This window comes from Esox lucius, chromosome 15, assembly GCF_011004845.1.
Source record: "Esox lucius isolate fEsoLuc1 chromosome 15, fEsoLuc1.pri, whole genome shotgun sequence".
In the NCBI taxonomy this organism is placed as follows: Eukaryota; Metazoa; Chordata; class Actinopteri; order Esociformes; family Esocidae; genus Esox; species Esox lucius.
In genome coordinates, this window is record NC_047583.1 from 19,865,179 (window position 1) to 19,883,495 (window position 18,317).

The following is an 18,317-nucleotide window of genomic DNA, read 5'->3' on the forward strand; positions in this document are numbered from 1 at the left end:
CTGTTCTGAGGGATAAAATCATTACACAAGTTCTATACAAAATGGGAAAATTTGATTTTAGACAATCACAAAAAAAGTAGTTGTACCAGTTTGTCAGCATTGGCAAAGCAGTAGATTGGATTATTGTTTTTAAAGCGAAGTTGGAGTCATTAAAAAAAAAAAAAGTAACTCTTCTAAGCCACTAAACAAGACAACGTTATGTTAATTTTCTATCATTCCGATGAGAGCATAGGCGTAATTGGGCAGACACCTTAAGCTCAACCAGACAATAAAAAGCACAGCTAATACTCCGTATGTAGACGTTTTAAGTAAAAGTACAGTAACAATGCAATACTCAGCTGATAATGCTGAATATTAAAGGTTAGTACATGAACCATACTTGAGTTGAGGCGTTATGTATTTGTCTCAAACAGAAAGGATGCTTGCGTTCGCGCATGTGTGCGGTGTACGCCCATATCTGTGCCAGTTTTCTGTCACGGTGGTTTGTTATCACGGTAAATTCTAAATTTTTCTTGTTATCTCGGCGAAACAAATTTCTATCTTTCTCACTTTTTCTACTTTCATTATTTTCGTCTTAGTGCGCGTTTCAGTATTCCGTTTTTTCTGCTCTGCATCAATCAACTTATTGTCCCCTGTATTATTGTTTTGGAAGCTTTATATAGCGCTAACAGGTGACTCAAAGTTGTGAATGTGTGGAGAGAGATATAAGAAAAGAGCCTTGGAGTATGCTGGCCTTGTTACAGGGTCAGTTTTGCGGGAGGGACTGGGCTGAACGGGATGGGGATTGACAATCCGTCTGCTGTACTGAGGCGTTTTTCAACCGGATTGTCTTTTACCCTATCAACTGGATTGTGATACTTTGCGCGGTGTAGTCGTGACGCTACTTTTATCGCTGGAGTTTTGGAAGTGCTATTGTGACATCGATAAGGCATGGCTAAATACGGCACTAATTCGGGGATGTAGACTAGTGGAGTTTGGCTGGTCTAGACCGTTTGTTGAATTACTGAGGAACTTCATTATTTAAGTTGTTTAAATATAGATACATTACATATATAAAGATGTTTTAATCAAAACTAGTCTTTGGATAATTGTGAGGCGACAACTTTTTTTATAAACATTTATTAAAAGTTATGGGACTTCTGTTTGAATATCGAACTTTAACTACTGATTTATCCGGAAGGCTTATGTTAGCTTTCATCTGAGAGGATGCGGAGGCTTCCTCTCCCATGTTCCTTGGTGTCCTCTCTGACACCGTAATGGCTTGCCGGAACGGCTGTTGCTGCAGCGCAGTGAACGAGGATAACGCACGGTTTCTGATGCTGGCGGTGCTAATTGTGCTGTATCTGCTTTGTGGTGCCGCGGTGTTCTCTGCGTTAGAGCAACCGAAGGAGCGACAGGCCAAGGAGCGATGGGTGCAGCGTTTCGAAAGCTTTACCCATAAACACAACCTCAACCGAACAGACTTGGAGATATTCCTTCGGTATTACGAGGAGGCGAACGTCGCTGGCATCCGCGTGGATAGACTAAGACCACGCTGGGATTTCACCGGCGCCTTCTACTTTGTGGGTACCGTGGTGTCGACAATCGGTAAGCTCCGAAACACAGGTTCCCTAAATACACGAATGTTAATTTAAATACACCAGTTATCTTCTAAAATAGCTGTTATTTTCACTTTTACGCACAACGTCACCAGACGTTCTGGTTTTCGTGTTGCATGCTTATCAAAATTAATGTGTTTTTACAATTCAGAAAATGTATTGGACTTTAACTTGAACACTGACAGTTTGACAAGCTACATAACCGAAAACCACAGTGAGCAAAATCTCTTTGACATTAAACTACATATTTTGTGACCGCGGAAAGTATGTAGACTACAGTATGAATTTGTTTTGCCACACCTGACAGCTGGATGACAAGATCGATATTCTTACGAACAGGGATGCAAACTAATTTGTGAACAACATTTGAGATTAATAATTTTTATGTGTGTATAAAATATTTCTGTGGTATTTTATTTCAGCTCATGAATCATGGGACATGGGCCATGTTATGTTCGATTTTTGTTTATTTTCTTGACGTTTAAATAAAGTGTTATACGGCGAAATTTTAAGTTCGCACAAATCCACAATGAAGTGCATATTATTATTATATTTACAGTTCCAATAATCATTTTAAATTAGGCTAATGTAATGTAGAAAAAGAGACAACTAGACTGCAACATTCTCGATCTATTTAGCAGACAAAACTAAATGTTTTACAAGTGTGTAGAGCGAAATTTGAATCAGTACAGTAAAGACCGGTCTTTGGACGTCTCTTTCTCATCAAAATCAGACGTCTACCCCAGAAAGTGTTAACTGGACCCTTACGTCTTTATCCCTAACAAGGAGTAAAACTAAAATCAATGCGGATGAAAATGTTGGTTATTTGGCTACTGGAGATAACTATATTTAAGATGACCGTGCCAAAAAGGGAGAGGCAAATTATATTTTGGAGACATGACAAAGTGCGTTGCCCCTGTTGTTGTCCAGGGCCCTCTCAGAAATATCATCTTCTGCTAAATGCCTGTTTCTCCAAACCCAATATCATTTACAACAAAATACTGATGAAAAGTGAGCTCGGTTTTACCAAAATATTATTACTTTGATTGATCAGGTTATTTATTTTGAATTGGAGGAAATGTATTATTGATTGTAGTGGTGGCAGAGATGCTGTTGTTGATTACACATAGGTTACCAAGCATTACCAACTTACTAAAGTTTAGCCGCATTTACAGTGTCCATATGTTGTTTTCTGAAAGTATGTGATATAACCTCCCTACAATACCACCAGAGATTTTGAGTTGATGCTGAAAGACGGTTTGCCCAGTATGGGGTAACCTCCGCCAAGGCTATCCCTGCAGTGGCAATGTACACTTAATTAATTTTTAATTATGTGTGTTTCAAAGGGTGCTAATATTGACTTAACATAACACTGTTTTTACTGAATACTGATGTTAGTGTGAATTTTTTACATTTTTTATTTTAAGTCATGGTCAAGGCTGTTATTTGGTGAACGGGATGCAATGGCCTCTCTATATTGACAGGACGGGAGTCAGTTGTCACCCTTGTTTTGTCTTCTAAAGAAATTATTTGTTTGTGTGGTGGGACTTCTCAACTGGAAAGAGATTTTGGAGGGATGATCTTACTTAATCTGACGACTTGACTAAACGGTTACTTTCCCCTGCTCAGACGTTGGCAACATTTCAATCGCAAAGTAGACAGCCCCTCAGTCCGACACCCTCAGCCCTAAAATTATATTTTAAACTGTCACAATGAACTTACCTAAGCAAGGGAGAATGATAATCAGGGTTCGCCAACTCGCTACACATGTCACTAGAAGTCTGAATAATAAGGTGCGAGTGGGTGATATCAACCCTGAAAACCTCCTCAAGCTAAATCAAGGGCCAAGCGAGCAGCTTTTATGAATTGGACCATCAGATGCGTACTGTGTACTTTGATCATCCTTAACATGTCTGTAGAACTTGAATGGAGTCCGCCTGTGGCAAATTCAGTTAAATGGACATGATTTGGAAAGGCTCAAACCTGTCTATATAAGTGCCTGCACTTCACAGTTCATGTCAGAGCAGAAGACATCAGAGATAGAAATGTTGAGGCATAGATCTGTGGAAGGTTGTAAAGAAATTGCTAAGGCATTAAAAATGTCCAGGAGCACAGTTGGCTCCATCATTGTGAAATGGAAGAAGTTTGAACCACTAAGACACTTCCTAGAGCTGGCTGTCCTGCTAAACTAAGTAAATGGTTAAGAAAAGCCTTGGTGGGGGAGGTGCCCCAGAACCCAGTGGCCACTCTGACAGATCTTCATAGCTTCTGTGCAGGGATGGGAGAACCTGCCAGAAGGACATCCAATGCTGCAGCGCTCCATCATTCAGCCTTTTATGGTTAAGTGGCTATATGGAAGCCACTTCTGAGTAAATGGCATATGACATGCTGTCTAAATTACTCTGAGAGCATCAGGAAAAATTATTTTCTGGCCTGATGACAACAATATAAACTATTAGGCCAGAATACCAAGCACAATGTCTGGATAAAACAAGGTACCGCTCATCACCCGGCTAATACCATACCTCCTGTGAAGCATGGGGGTGGGAGCATCATGCTGTGGGGATGCTTCTCTGTGGCAGGGATTTGGACACTGCTCAGGATAGAGGGAAGGAAGAAACGGAGCAAAATACAGAGAGGTACATGAAGAAAACCTGACCGCACAGGACCTAGAACAGGCTTACATTTTCTTATTATAGCACGACGATGACCCAAAGCGCACAGCCAAGACAATGCTTGACTGGCCATATTGAACATCTGTGGGGAGACCTGAATATTGAAGTTCACTAACATTTCCCATTGATTCTGACAAAGCTTGAGGGGAGAAGAAGAAGAATGAACACTTGAAGCATGGGGTCTGAATACTTTCCGAACGCAGAGTATTTATTCTCAATACACTCTTCGTTGCTCCTCATCCTCTCCGTCCTTAAATTTTTCTAACGCATTTGCTGCTAAATCTCCCTTTGTTTTTATATTTTCTTGGGATTTTATCAGCTTGAAGTAGTCAAGTCACTGTCTCATATTCCTGAAGAGCAAGAGAAAAAACACAGCAGTTATTTTTAGTCTACAACATTCTGTCAGTTTTTATTTTGGATATTGTAGTAGCAGAATCAGGGCGCGGTCTATCTTCATCGCATCTGGACATAAGTTGCCTTTTAAGCACCCATATGGCTACATTTGCGATGCTGTAGTCTGCTATCATGTTGTAGCATGAGATGTTGAACACATTGGACTCCATGCTTGCCAATTATCTTGGAAGTAGGCTAATACGCAATTTGATTGACAGGAACAGTGTTTGAAATTCAAGTCAGGCAACCGCCGCTAACCGGAGTTGGACAGTGGGCATGCTCGGTTTGTCTGCCCCTTTTGCCAATATCTGCAATGACGACAAAAAAAGAATATGCCATGCTGTCTCTGTCCTGCATGTGTCTGATATGCTGCCTAAATAGACTGTTTGTATCCTGCTTTGTATCCAGTGTTTTTCTCCTGACAAACGTCTCTAGACCAAGATGTTCCGTAGGGAACCTTTGGATCCTGGGGGAAAGGCCCAGTGTTTTAGAAATGTCAGTTGATTACATTTGGTTAGTGTGTGCACCATCGGAGTAGGGGAACACAACCGATGGCTGCATTACTCTGCCCAGGCGATGGTGAAGAACACTCCGATCAGAATGTGGAACTCTCAGTCAATGTCACACATTCATGATGTGGCACAAAACCTTTGGTCTGAGCAGAGGAACGCAGCCAATAACAATCTCTAGCACTGGACAGGACAAAACCTTGTTAAACCATATTATCCTGACCTCTGTATTAATTACGTTACATATTTTTAAAATGTTACTGGTTTCGATAGATTTTTCCCGCACCATTGGCTGTTTGATACAGTGTGAGGCTTTAATATTGGCTCTGTGGTATAGTTTAGTTCAAATCTACCATAGAAGATCTGGAGCCTGCTTTTTTTCCTTCTGTTTTACCTGTTATTTAATTACCCCATAACTTTGTCTCTTTTTAAATCAGTCCCTACTTAGTGTTAAGAATGGAGGGATAAGTGGATGAAGATGAAGAAGATCTTTGATGAGCGACACATTGTTAGAATGGGAATGGAAAAACACTATTGGGCTAACTTAGCATTTCCCTCAAAGGGATGCACAAGTGTATCGAGGAATAAAAAATAGATCCTTAGAAAACTGGGTATTTTTGAGATATCCTCACATTTCACCCTGGTTCAATCTCCTCTGAAGTTAACTAGGGGTGTGGGGGTGGTCTTTCTAGGATCAGACACCGAGCAAAAACAGGAATCATTAAAAACACTCCACATTTTTCATTCTCTCTTGGGTCTCTGCCCGCTCTCTTTCACCTCCCTTTCCCCACATCCCTCCTCACTCTCTGTTGGATAGGATTTGGCATGACCACCCCCGCCACGGTTAGCGGTAAAGTCTTCCTCATATTCTACGGCCTGATCGGCTGCGCGTCCACCATCCTTTTCTTCAATCTGTTCCTGGAGCGCATCATTACCGTACTGGCCTTCGTGCTCAAGTCCTGCCACGAGCTGCAGCGCCGGCGCCAGGGCGTCGTGCCCCACATTGGCCACAGGGGGGCACCACTGCCAGTCACCAGAGACGGTCCAGTGGACAGGGATAGTCTTGCTGGATGGAAGCCTTCGGTGTACTACGTGATGCTGATTCTGTGTGTGGCCGCCATGGTGATATCGTGCTGCGCCTCGGCCATGTATTCAGCGATGGAGGGCTGGGGCTACCTGGACTCGCTGTACTTCTGTTTCGTGACATTCAGCACCATCGGGTTTGGGGACATGGTGAGCAGCCAGAAGGTTGCCTACGATGGGATCCAAACTGCTTATCGACTTGGGAACTTCCTGTTTTTGTTAATGGGTGTGTGCTGTATCTACTCACTCTTCAATGTCATCTCAATTGTCATCAAGCAGGTGATGTTTTCTATTTTCTGGATTTATTAACTTTTTTTCATCTCTAACACATTCACACTCTGGCCTCTTTCTAAGAAAGTAGTTCTCTGGTAAAGCCATATTATTCATTAATATCAATTGAATTCCAGTTTAAAAAGTTTTTTCCCAATTCACGAGCAGACTCTCAACTGGCTGCTGAGGAAGCTGGATGTCCTCTGCTGCAGAGGTTGCTGCCCAGCCAGGATTACCAAGAAAATCAGGCCACGTCGAAACACCGTGATGCCCAGCAGCACCGCACACCCACGGGCACAGAGGACTGTCTCCATAGAAACAGATGCGGTGAATGAGAGTGAGACTGATGGAGGGCGCCGGATGTCGGGGGAGATGATCTCCATGAGGGACTTCCTTGCGGCCAATAAGGTGAGGGCGTCACTGGACAGAAAGCATGTTAAACGTCTGTTACTTCTCTCTTGTCAAGGGTGTTCAGGGTTACTCTGTTATGTGGAGTTGCTTGAAAAACAAGGAAGAGGATCAACATAAGATAATTGCTGAATATATCAAAACCTAACAGCTAATTAAGCAAATTGATGCCATGGTAGTTTATGGAATCTGTAACCTTTTTTCTGCATTTTTGGAAGTATATTTATGTGGATGATTAGTCAGTAGTGGTGTGTAAATTGAGGGTCGAAAACTATTGCTGCTTTCATAAAAAGAAAAGCCAACCCCAGTCCAGTAGAGCTCCATCCAGTACAGGACAGGACAGGACAGGACAGTAGATCTTAGTCTAATAGAGTGCATGACGGTAGAGCAGTGGTACAAAGCCAGAAGGAGGACTCCAATCTTTCAAGTGCCCAAACATTGCTGCTGATCATGTGCCATGCTGTACTGTTCTTTACTTTGATGTCCTGTAATTTATCACATTATGGCACCTATGAATGCACAGGCATCGCTATAGAGACAGTTACTTTGCTAAGGTCAAGGAAACATTGAGGAACCCATGTATGCCTTCATACAATTATAAATGAATCAAGCAACTCTTTTCCCCTGCTTTAGAGAAGCTGGCAGCAGCGACTTCAAAGACACTATACTTATCAAACCTTGTCATATAGAAATAATGTAATCTACTAACTATACCGGTGTATGTGACTTCATTGAACAATATAAGATTTTATTTAGTAATGATATTATCTTTTTTATAATCTATTTATTTTCTTTAGCAAAAATCATGAATTGTTTATTTTCAGGGTTATGGGTAGCCACCTCACAATCAGCTACATGCACAGAAAGGCATCACTTCCTTTTTGGGTGGTGGTATATAAGTATTTCATTATAACTGAATACACAAAGATAAAAGCCAAAAACATCTAAACCCAGTCTGCCCCCCGAGAGTTCACCAACACCCGACTTGTGCCAGTAGGTCTGCCGTTTTACCCAAATCGTCACCAATCAGACCGCGAAGGAAGTACAGAAAACCACATTGATGACCTTCGACCCAAATCCCTTCAGTCGGTAGATGATGTCAGGGCGTTAGCAACATAGGTAGTCTAACCACCTTATACTACGTGTTGTCCCCCCATGCCAGGCAGCAAAACATACAGCAAGACTTACATACGCCAAGAGGCATTCCCTACTTTCCTGTACATTTCATTTCTTTTGATCTACACCAAATAAGATGTGATTTAAGACTACATTTGCATTCTAGTGAGATCTGTAATACTTTGCTGTCAACTTATATCAACTTATAAAAGCTGTATTATTTTTTAATACAGGTGATAAAATGTATTATCTAATATTTGAGTTGTTTTTTGTTACACTTGACCACCAATGTAAAATCCCTCTGCAAGAAGAGTGGGTCACTGTCATGTTCTTTTATGACAGAGACCGCCTGCTGTTATAGCTGAACTAGACAATAAAAAGTTATTTAAATAAAACCAGGATGGAATGACCACTTTAGTAGCCGTACAAGGACCAAAATAAAGAGAGAGAACCAGTGAACTGCGCCAAGCTACCTTTTTCTTAAACAAACATTTCCCAACCTGGACTGTGCGGGACTCGATATTAACATATAGTGCCTTCTGAAGGTATTTAGACCCCTTCACTATCTCCACATTTTGTTATGTAATATACATTTACAAATAATTATTTATCAGTGATCACAGCTTAATAGACTTGTAGGGTGTGACTCGACCAGCTTTGCACACCTGGATTTGGGCTGTTTCTCACATTCTTTGAGGATCCTCTCTGTCAAGATGGGGAGTATGAACTGCGATATTCAGGTCTCACCACAGGTGTTCAACAAGGTTCTGGTTTAGGCTTTGACGGGGCCACTCAAGGACATTCACAACTTCAGCGTTGTCTTGGCTGTGTGCTTTGGGTTGTTGTCATGCTGAAAAACAAATATTCACCTGAGTCTGTGGTCCTGAGTGGTCTGGATCAGGTTTTCTTTGACATCCTCCCTTTGTTCATCCTTCCCTCAATCCTGACCAATCTCCTAGTCCCTGCCGCTGAGAACCATCCCCATAGCATGATGCTCCCTGCTCTTTCATAGGGATAGCAGTGGTACCTTGGCATCCAGGGATTATAGTTTAGACAATCCATTCCCCCATGCTCTCAGGGTATACAGAATTGCCATTTGGCAAACTCCAGATCACATGACATTTTCCTTTTGGTTAATGTTTGTGGATGTACTTCTGTCAGATTCTCTTATCTGAAGAGAAACCGTAAAGCCCTTAGTGGCCACAGGGTTCTTGGCCAGTTCTCTGAAGACATCTTTTTTTTTAAACCTTTCTGCCTCAACACACTTCTTACTCTGAGGTCTAAGGACAGTTCCTACATAATGGCTTGGGTTTTGCTTGCAAATAGAATTTAATCAGTAGTAAATTAAGTTGCACAACAAATAGTAGAGAACGTGAAGGGGTCTGAATACTTTCAAAAGGCACTATAAATGCACCAAGTAAACACCATCAGATCAATAATCGCAAAATGAAGGTCTAGATGGACCTTTTAGTGCAAAAGATCTTCATTGTAAAGGTTTTTTTGTTTTTCTTTACTCTTACCCTGTTTGTTTTGCCAATTTCGTGGTGTACAATTCATAATAAGGTCCTGCTTCATCACAGCGACTCGTGGCACGCTCAGTAAGATGTCCTCCTATAACCATCAAGATGTAGCAGGGTGAAGCGAACCACTCCACGCTTATAGATAACCTGTGTGACAGAATTTGAGTGAAGTATCATCTCAATATCTGCGGTGCTGCTTGTTGTTAGATTATATGGCTAAGTCAACCTTTTACAGCCTGCTGGTACAGTATGCTTTATCATTGCTATTGCCTTTAATGTCTTATCGTTTATCTAGTTTCTAAAATATCATGATACCCTCTTCACACCTTTCCAGGTGAACCTGGCTCAGATGCAGAAGCAGCTGTCGGAAGCGGCGGTCAATGGGACGCCTCAGCCATCCGGGTCCAACCAAAACAGACAAAATGGTTTCTCAGGAGGTGTTGGGGCGCTGGGTATTATGAAGAACAGGCTAGCAGAGACCAGTGTGGACAGGTGACTGTTGGTTAGAGTCATCACACAGAAGGATTCATACTGGGTGCCCACACCACACTTCACGCCATCGCATTATAGTCATAAAACTATAAGAACATCTGCCAAAGTTGTGATGTTTTTCCATGGTGATAAAATAGACAAAGTGGACTCACTGAAGGAGGGATTCCAAAAAGCTTTACAGAGGCATTTACTGGATTTTACCTTTGGAGATACACTGAGCCACCAGGCCCCTTTGCAAGTCGCAAAAGCTAAGGCAGTTTTTCTTGTTTTGTCAAGCTGTCCACCACAGTCTAGATTCAAGCCTTAACTGAGCCATGTGGCTGGAAGCTTTTTGGGGTAACGTATATTCGCCAAGCATCAACCAGAATGTGGGTTGGAATGGTCCAAATAGATTTTCTTGACACACTGCCCTATTGCAAGCTCTTTAGTTACCACAGAAGTCCTGTCATTCCAATGGAGTGCAGTCCGCACTCCTGTGACTTATCTGCCAAACCAAGTTCCAGAGCTTGCATGGTGTCGCATGCGTTGATATTTTGCTACTTCTGTGTTGCTTTGTAGTTTCAAATGGATGTAGATCCCCCCTTGAAGATGCTGATTAGTTTTTTTTCAGGTTTGTTTTGATGGAAGACAGAACATTTTGACAGAACAATTCATTTGATTGAAATACTGAAAATTGATATGAACATTTACCATCAGGTTCAGGACGCTAAAACATCTGTCATCTTACTACTTTTGCTAAGACCCATTTCCATGTAGCATCTCTGGCATTAGGATCAGGGTAAAACATCTGAACATCAATCTCATCATAGATGGAGTCAATCTTTCCAAGCCAAGCTGCTTGATTATTTCTGTTGTGATGTGGAACACGGTTTGTGGTGATTATGTCAAATTGACTGTATAGCAACATAACAATGCAATCTGTTTGCACAAGGCCTCAGGCGAATTGGCTGCCTAAAAAACATGGGGGTCGTCAGACGAGTAAATGTGCCCACGCACGTGCTGATCTTTGGCAGAATGGCTTGGTGCAGATGCCTAGGAGGATGACGTGCCGCAATCTTTACCGAGATTTCTGAGAGTTGCTGACATGACCGTGTCACAGACATTGGATAGCACAACTGGGGAGGGGAGAAAAGGGGCTGTGAAATAGAAGGGGAAAAAAACCCATTAAAAACATCCAGAAAAATCTGAGAACCCAAAAATGGTTTGGGCTGGCTTGTGGTCGACATAACCTCACAAGCTTCAAATAGCAAGACAACAATCAGTTATAATCAGCGATCTGTGTCACCCGTCAGTGATACATTGGCAGCCATTTTGTGCCAGAATGTTTACAGTGAATGTGACATATCAGCCATTGTGGTCATGTGAGTGGTAATGTCAGCCATAGTGATGACATTGGGTGTTATGAGACCAAATGGCCCTGTCCAGAATTGTATGCCTTCTACCCTGTATGATCTGTGTATGTGTTCTTTCTATTGTAGAGCACATTTCTTTATTAACTCTTTCTGAAGAGAATGTAGTTGCACAGAATCTAAAAATCAGTTGCCAAATGTGTAAAGATTGAGGAACTCTGATAATCTGCAAGATATCACACTCATGTGCAGAATTCGATGGAAAAATAGGTACTTTGGTTTTAAAATAAGAATCAGGAAGAATCTTGAAGACAAATTAAGACTAAAACTTCCAATGATGACTTGAATTTGTACATTCTCATCTGAAACTTCAAAAGGAGACGTTTTGTTGTTTCAGGAAAATGGGAATTCAGTGAAGTAGCTGATATGCGGGCATATAAACTGAATTTGTATGTAAATTGTAGGTCTCAGTACTCCACCTTTCCTTGGAGGAAATCATCATTCAAGAGCTTCAGTGTCTTTTGAAGGTAAAATGTAATGTAACCTGTGGTGCTGAATTGCTAATCAGACAGCTGTTTTATTTGTAGCGCATGTGTGTGTGCGTGCGCCCACCAAGGAGTCACCACTAACCTGAATAATGGATGATGCAGGACATCAAAAGGCTCTTTTGTTTCCTTTACCCCAATGTCTGGAAGTTTAAACTTTAAATCAGGGGACCCTGGAGTCACGGCGTACTGGCCAGTGTCAGCAACACTGCCTAGTGCAGAGCCTTGTTTGACATAAAAAGCAAACCCAGAAAGCGTGCATAATCTTGTCTTCCCAATCTCCATGTTGCAGTCCCTGTGCGGTACTTGATGCGATGTAGGAAATTGCTGTAACAGTATTGAAATATTGTAAACAGAGTAATGGATGAATGGAAGGGATTGCATACAAGTGATGTTGAGATAAAGACATTTGAAATAACCAGCTGTTTACTTTTAGGCGTTTTCTGTTTGTGATTATATTATGATGTATGCCACGGTTTCCTTGACCTTATTACAGACTATGATGGGATGGCAGGACGACATGCCCGACTGGGCCGTAGTGGAACGGGACAGTTACGTAGCTTAAATGTCCTTTCTGTGCATATGATCTAGTACCTGAACATACCATGACATTCTGGGGATGAAGGTTGGAATGGAGTCCCTGTCGAGGAACAGCAGGGAGAACTGACTCATGGCTCGGATGGCTTTAATGAGCTTCTTGCCCTTTGACATCAGTTACCAGCCTGGAGGTGCAGGGATTGTCCTCCCTATGATGTCGGGCTAATTAACACCTTATGTAGAGCCTTAGGGTCAGACTAGGTGCGAGCCACAGGAGCGGTAAAACCAGCAGCATTCTTACTAAGACGGCATAGGTGGATCAGAGGGGAGATCAAGAAACAGGAAAGTCGCCAAGCCTACAGACTGCTGAACAGCCATTACTAGCTTGCTATCTGCTAAGCACTCTTCTGCACCTTTGAGCCTACACACAAACTGAGTGCTGCTCCATATTCATAGAGACACCGGTCTCACTTTATATGCAGTTTGTAGACCGTTTTACTCACTGCTCTTACATCACATTCAGCATAATTAAAACAAAATCCTGGTTGATTGAGCAGTGTCTTAGAAGCAAAATGGCTTAAGAGGAGGGATTTCCCTTAGAGGACATATTTGCCAGTGGAAGTTGCTGCCGCATAACAAGGACATAGTCACAAATTGGACACCTGCATCGGGCTTGACCAGACAACCCAAAACAAACATCCAAATCAGTGTGTGAGCACAGAATTATTGTAAATACAGTGCAAACATTGCTACGGTGGGTTTTCATGAATCGCAGCCTTTATCAGTGTATGCAGCTAATAAACTGATTTGACTGTCACTGCAGATAATGAAGTGTATATTTTTATTATAACTGTATATTATGTAACAGCTAAATTGTGATTGTGCAGTTGGCACTTAACTGGAGGTAGAGACATCAAACAGGATTAAGTTGCCGCATTAAAACAACTCATCCAACTAACACTCAAGGACATACCCAAATTAACACAAGGAATGTAGAGTTTACCTCAATGAAAAGAGGGATGAATTGCCAAGAGTAGTTTAAACCGGAGTGAAAATCAGCTGGTACTTATTACAGACATTCAACTGTGAAAGACTTTGCCATGGCAACCACCCTGACTAAACCTACAAAAAACAATAGGGCAAATCTAGCCCATGCCTGAACCTGTAGCCTGTTTTTTTTTGGTTATGAATGGCTGGACAACATATTCCTGCCGAAATACTTGGTGAATTGATAAAATGACATTCACAGATGGCATGCCTGTGTGTCATCGAGGCAGAGTTCGTGCCAAGGCTGATGCTGGTGATTTCTGCTGTAGATGTACAACCCTATGCCTCAGCATTTCATGACTATCTACAGTCTGTCACGTTACAAGCATTACTCAATTGTGCTGGCTGTGTACATTTCAATTTATATGTAAATGTCTGACCGACATGAACATCCTTTGATCTCAGTAAAAATATGACTTTCATTTAAGATGACAAATAGTCCCTTTCTAAACAATAGCAGTAAAGACAAGAAAAGCAGCCTATTATAAAAGCAATAATATTGTAGAACACTACAATGTATGGAGGGGAACCGATTTAAAACTCAGCTGAGATATAATACAGTTTTTTAAATCCTTTTTTATTAAGGTTAAAGAACCCTGATTGGGTGAATGCCAAGTTGTGCCCATAGTGAACACACTGCATGCTGGGTGGCAATGTGGACCCATACTTAGTAATCAGTACATAGCGTCATTGACACACAACACAGGTTTTACAGCTAAACCTCAAATTAATAAAACCCAAAACAAAACTTGTGCAGCTCAAATTAAAACGGTGATTTAGAAGAAAAAGCAGCAAGTCTAAAAGATGAGTACTGTGCTTAAGATACCCAGCTTATCACTTACCCATTACTGCCTTCTAAATAATGGACTGTCCTTCAAATACTATTGTCAAAATCCTTTGTTATAGGAAAATATCAAGGCTAGCGAGATAAGATATAGACACTGTTTACAATGCCACAATGATTACAACCTCTGGATAGTCATAGTCGCATAAATCACAATTAATAAGTGCAACTCCATCTACCTAGCAATGTCTACACAACCAGGTGGCACTAGTGGTTATAGAGCCCACTGGAGGTATCTTGGCCAATATTTACTGAGATTGTCAGGAGTAGGAGTGCTGCTCTTAGGCTGGGTTTTCATTTCTGCTATCTCGTTAACTACCCATGACATTCATGACACTGTAAAGCTTGACAACGACAAAGCAGGCAAATGCAATGGCAGATCTGAGACCAGTGTTGGTCTGTGTCGTGTCCCCTTGGTGCAGATCATCCTCACAGTGATCGAAATACACTAAAGAGGCTCTTCCCTTTTTACAGTCTTAAAAGGGCGGGGGGGGGTTAAGCATTCCAATGAAACACAGTTTAGCAAGACAGCACTGGGCAGAAGTATGTTGGTAGTGAAGTGAGTAGTGAAAGTCGTTTTAAAACCCATAATAGATCAGCTTTGCCATGGTATTTATCCAGACACAGATTGCTAATAAACTTCTAAAGAAAAGGGAAGAAAATTGAGGTCAAAGAAAAGAAAGGGTTTGATACAGTAATATAAACTACAGCAGAAGGAACACTTAAGTCCTGAGATAAGCCTGACCTCCAGTGGTAAACTATAGTGGCAAGCAAGACCACTTTCCTAAGTTGTATTATTCTTCATTTAATAACTGTTATATTACTTTAACCAAAAAACTTTTGTTCTAACAAATATATAGTTAAGACGATCCGTAATTAAATAAATACAGTTGGAACAAACATTGGCCTGTGTGGAGTTCACAACACACTTGGCAAAGCAACAGTCAGCAGCAGAGTTTTGTGCAGGTGCAAGTATAAACATTTCTGCTAGAAGCTGCTCTTATACACAGGTCTAGGATCAGCGTTACATCAACCTCACCCTGTCCATCACCAGTCACATATAAAGGGTTAAACTGTCCTCTGATCAGGTAAAGGTGTGGAAGGCAGGGGTTCCCTTTAGCTCATTAGCCCTTTAGGGTCATAACCTGAAACATAGGACCTGGCAAACACACCCCAAAAACCCACTGGATGATGAACAGGTAGCTGACTCCAAACCAGTGGTTAGATACAAGCCCGCCATTCCATGTGGCTGCAGACCAGGATGTCCTTATTTGGATGTCCTGTGTTCGGATGTGCTGGGGGATGTCCTAATTTGGGCGTTCAGTGTAGACCCACGTGGGATTATTTGGATGCTTTCTGTTGGAACAGCTGCAGGTCAAGGCGTACCCACACCTCTCCAGTGGGGACTTCATGGAGGAGCAACCGGCGAGTCGCTGGCCCCTTGTTTTCCAACTCCTTCTTTATGGTTGCAACAGGAACTTCTGTACGACCCAGGAACTCTGGGGAATGGCAGGTTGAAGAGATCCACATTACACATGGATTGATGTTGTGTATTTTTTAACACTTATTTTAAACTATTTTAAACAGGTAAGCTGACAAACTCATTTACAGCAATCGTCTAGAAGCTAATTTGGGTTAATTGCTTTAAAACAATGTTATTTTTTGGATACATGTTAGTGTTAAAGGCGGACCACAGTGATGGGCTTCATGTTAAACACCTATCCAGGCCATGTGTCCCAATGTGGTCTGCCTTCATGTTAAACACCTATCCAGGCCATGTGTCCCAATGTGGTCTGCCTTCATCTTAAACACCTATCCAGGCCATGTGTCCCAATGTGGTCTGCCTTCATCTTAAACACCTATCCAGGCCATGTGTCCCAATGTGGTCTGCCTTGCCAACGTGACAGTCATGCCTTGTGCTCACCATCAGGGGAGAACTGGTCCCTCTCAAAGATGGTGATACAGAGGACGTCCTGGTACAGGTCTCTGATGTTGAACTGACAGTTGAAGTTCCACTTGGGGTTCGTTGTGTCATTTAAGGTCCTGGACGTGTAGATCTGAGCTCCCATGGTCACCTCACAGTACGGGTTACTCTTACCTGGAGGAGGATGAGGAGGGGACACCGTAAACCATGTGTTTCAGACCAATGTTTAGGATTGGATGCTACCAGAGGGTTTCTGTGATGTGTATGAGGTAAAATGTGTATCGATTACATCAAGCTCACCGCTGGTTTTGCTAGACTTGAGTTCAGTGGCTTCTAGGATGGTGACTAACAGCCGGCCGATTCCACTGGCCTTCATGGAACGAGCTACTCACACACATACACAATAGTCAAACAACTACTCACATAGATGATTTTACTTCTGAATTGTGTGGGCGTGTGTATGAGTGTGTCTCACCGTGGTAGGCCTTCTCTCTCTTCTTCTTATCAGTCTCTAAGAAGTCCTCAGATGCTGCTTTGATCTTCTGCACCCAGGCCGTCCTGATCAATGAAAAACACACATGGGCAAGGAGTATGGACTGGGAGTGGCTGACCTCTATACAAGTTTGTATGTGCATGTGTGTGATATAAACGTGTGAGAGTGTGTGTGTGTGTGTGTGATATAAACGTGTGAGAGTGTGTGTGTGTGTGTGTGATATAAACGTGTGAGAGTGTGTGTGTGTGTGTGTGTGTGTGTGTGTGTGTGTGTGTGATATACACATGTAGCATGCGTACCTCTCGTTGATGTTCTCCGTTTTGAGGCTGTAGACTCGATCGATGTGGGAGATGTGGAAGAAGGGTTCTTCACTGGAGGGATCTGGCAGCTTCACCAGGATCTCGTTGAGGAACACAGGCTGAGGGGGGACATGGAAGAGGCTCCATAAGGCCATCCTAACCGTCACACCATACCTCCTCATGTGATTAGCTTGGACGAGCACGGCGCTCGCTCTGCCAAAGGCCGCAGGTTTAATTCCCGCTGAGGTCAGCCCTACCCGAGGCGTTAACGGACTTAACTTCCGAAGAGCGAAAGACGCCTGGAAGGACAGTGTGTGCGCGCTCTTGGCGTGTGAGGGGGCGTGTCTCACCGGTTTGTAAATCTTAAGCTGGATGTTGTTCTTGTTGCTGAACAGCTTTTCCGGTCCGGAGGAGCTGAACTGTTTGCCGGTGTATGTGAGCAGAAGGAAGTCGTTGAAGAGGAAGGCCCAAAGCTCCTTGTTGCTCTTCGTCTTGTACACCTTCCCGCTGTGAAGCAGCTTACGAGGCCCCAGGCAGTTAGTCAGGGAGTTGAACACCAGGTTCTACAGGGGACAGAGAGAACGGACACACAGGACAGTCAGTGAAAAATATGATCCGCGTATGTGTGTTGGTGTGTGTATTTGACAAAGTCAGTGTGTTCAAGTGGGTGAGATGTATAAGCAGAGCGTGTGTGTGTATTTCAGAAAGTATGTGAGATGTCCAGTGCCAGTCAAAAGTTTCAACACACCCATTTCACTTGAACTTTTGACAGGTATGTAGTGTCCCTCCCACACGGTGTTCCCTCCCATGTTGTGTGCGTCCACCATACCTCTGTGATTCCCTCACACTGGACGTGGGCCTGGATCCATTCCAAACGGTCAGAGTTCTCCTTCTCCCTGACACCCTCATTGACTTGGGAGCACAGCTCCTCGGCCCGTTCCAGAGCCTCCCGGAGCGGGCCGCGGTCCACGTGGCCCTCCTGGGTACTCTCCAGAATCTGACACAACCAAGACATATGGCCTTGGGTCAATTAAATCTTCTATCCAAATATTGGATTAAGGCTGACATTAAACGCTATTAATGTAACAGCTGTACCAGTAAAACAATGAGTTGTAAATGGAAGGCATGTGTAGCGCAGCCAATACACAAACACAGGTTCAATTAATGCACAGTGTCTTAGGAAAGTATTCATACCCCTTCACTTTATCCACATTT

At 42.6% G+C, this 18,317-nt stretch overlaps 2 protein-coding genes across 3 annotated transcripts in view; one reads left to right on the plus strand and one right to left on the minus strand.

Annotated features, from left to right (window-relative positions):
- The first annotated feature begins 502 nt into the window (after positions 1-502).
- Positions 503-13,647, plus strand: kcnk13a (potassium channel, subfamily K, member 13a). Its single transcript, XM_010878590.3, has 4 exons — positions 503-1,587; positions 5,993-6,537; positions 6,697-6,936; positions 9,907-13,647. Exons 1-4 carry the CDS (start codon positions 1,227-1,229, stop codon positions 10,066-10,068), a joined length of 1,308 nt encoding a protein of 435 aa, XP_010876892.2. The 5' UTR covers positions 503-1,226; the 3' UTR covers positions 10,069-13,647.
- Positions 13,648-14,098: 451 nt separating this feature from the next.
- The window catches only part of itsn2b (intersectin 2b), a 33,076-nt gene continuing 28,857 nt past the window's right edge, over positions 14,099-18,317 (minus strand). For both annotated transcript variants that reach the window (XM_034297354.1, XM_029125722.2), the window contains exons 32-38: positions 17,932-18,099; positions 17,453-17,665; positions 17,103-17,221; positions 16,786-16,868; positions 16,611-16,694; positions 16,311-16,484; positions 14,099-15,885 (exon numbers count right to left, since the gene is read on the minus strand). In XM_034297354.1, coding sequence (XP_034153245.1) covers positions 15,728-15,885; positions 16,311-16,484; positions 16,611-16,694; positions 16,786-16,868; positions 17,103-17,221; positions 17,453-17,665; positions 17,932-18,099 — 999 coding nt within the window. In that variant the 3' untranslated portion in view covers positions 14,099-15,727. The remainder of the gene's footprint in view (positions 15,886-16,310; positions 16,485-16,610; positions 16,695-16,785; positions 16,869-17,102; positions 17,222-17,452; positions 17,666-17,931; positions 18,100-18,317) is intronic.

Bases quoted from the DNA above. Each gene is read 5' to 3' on its own strand.
- kcnk13a (XM_010878590.3), top strand. From the start codon at position 1,227: ATGTTCCTTGGTGTCCTCTCTGACACCGTAATGGCTTGCCGGAACGGC. The intron at 6,538-6,696 runs GTGATGTTTTCT...ATTCACGAGCAG, and splicing joins TCTCAATTGTCATCAAGCAG to ACTCTCAACTGGCTGCTGAG. The intron at 6,937-9,906 runs GTGAGGGCGTCA...ACACCTTTCCAG, and splicing joins ACTTCCTTGCGGCCAATAAG to GTGAACCTGGCTCAGATGCA.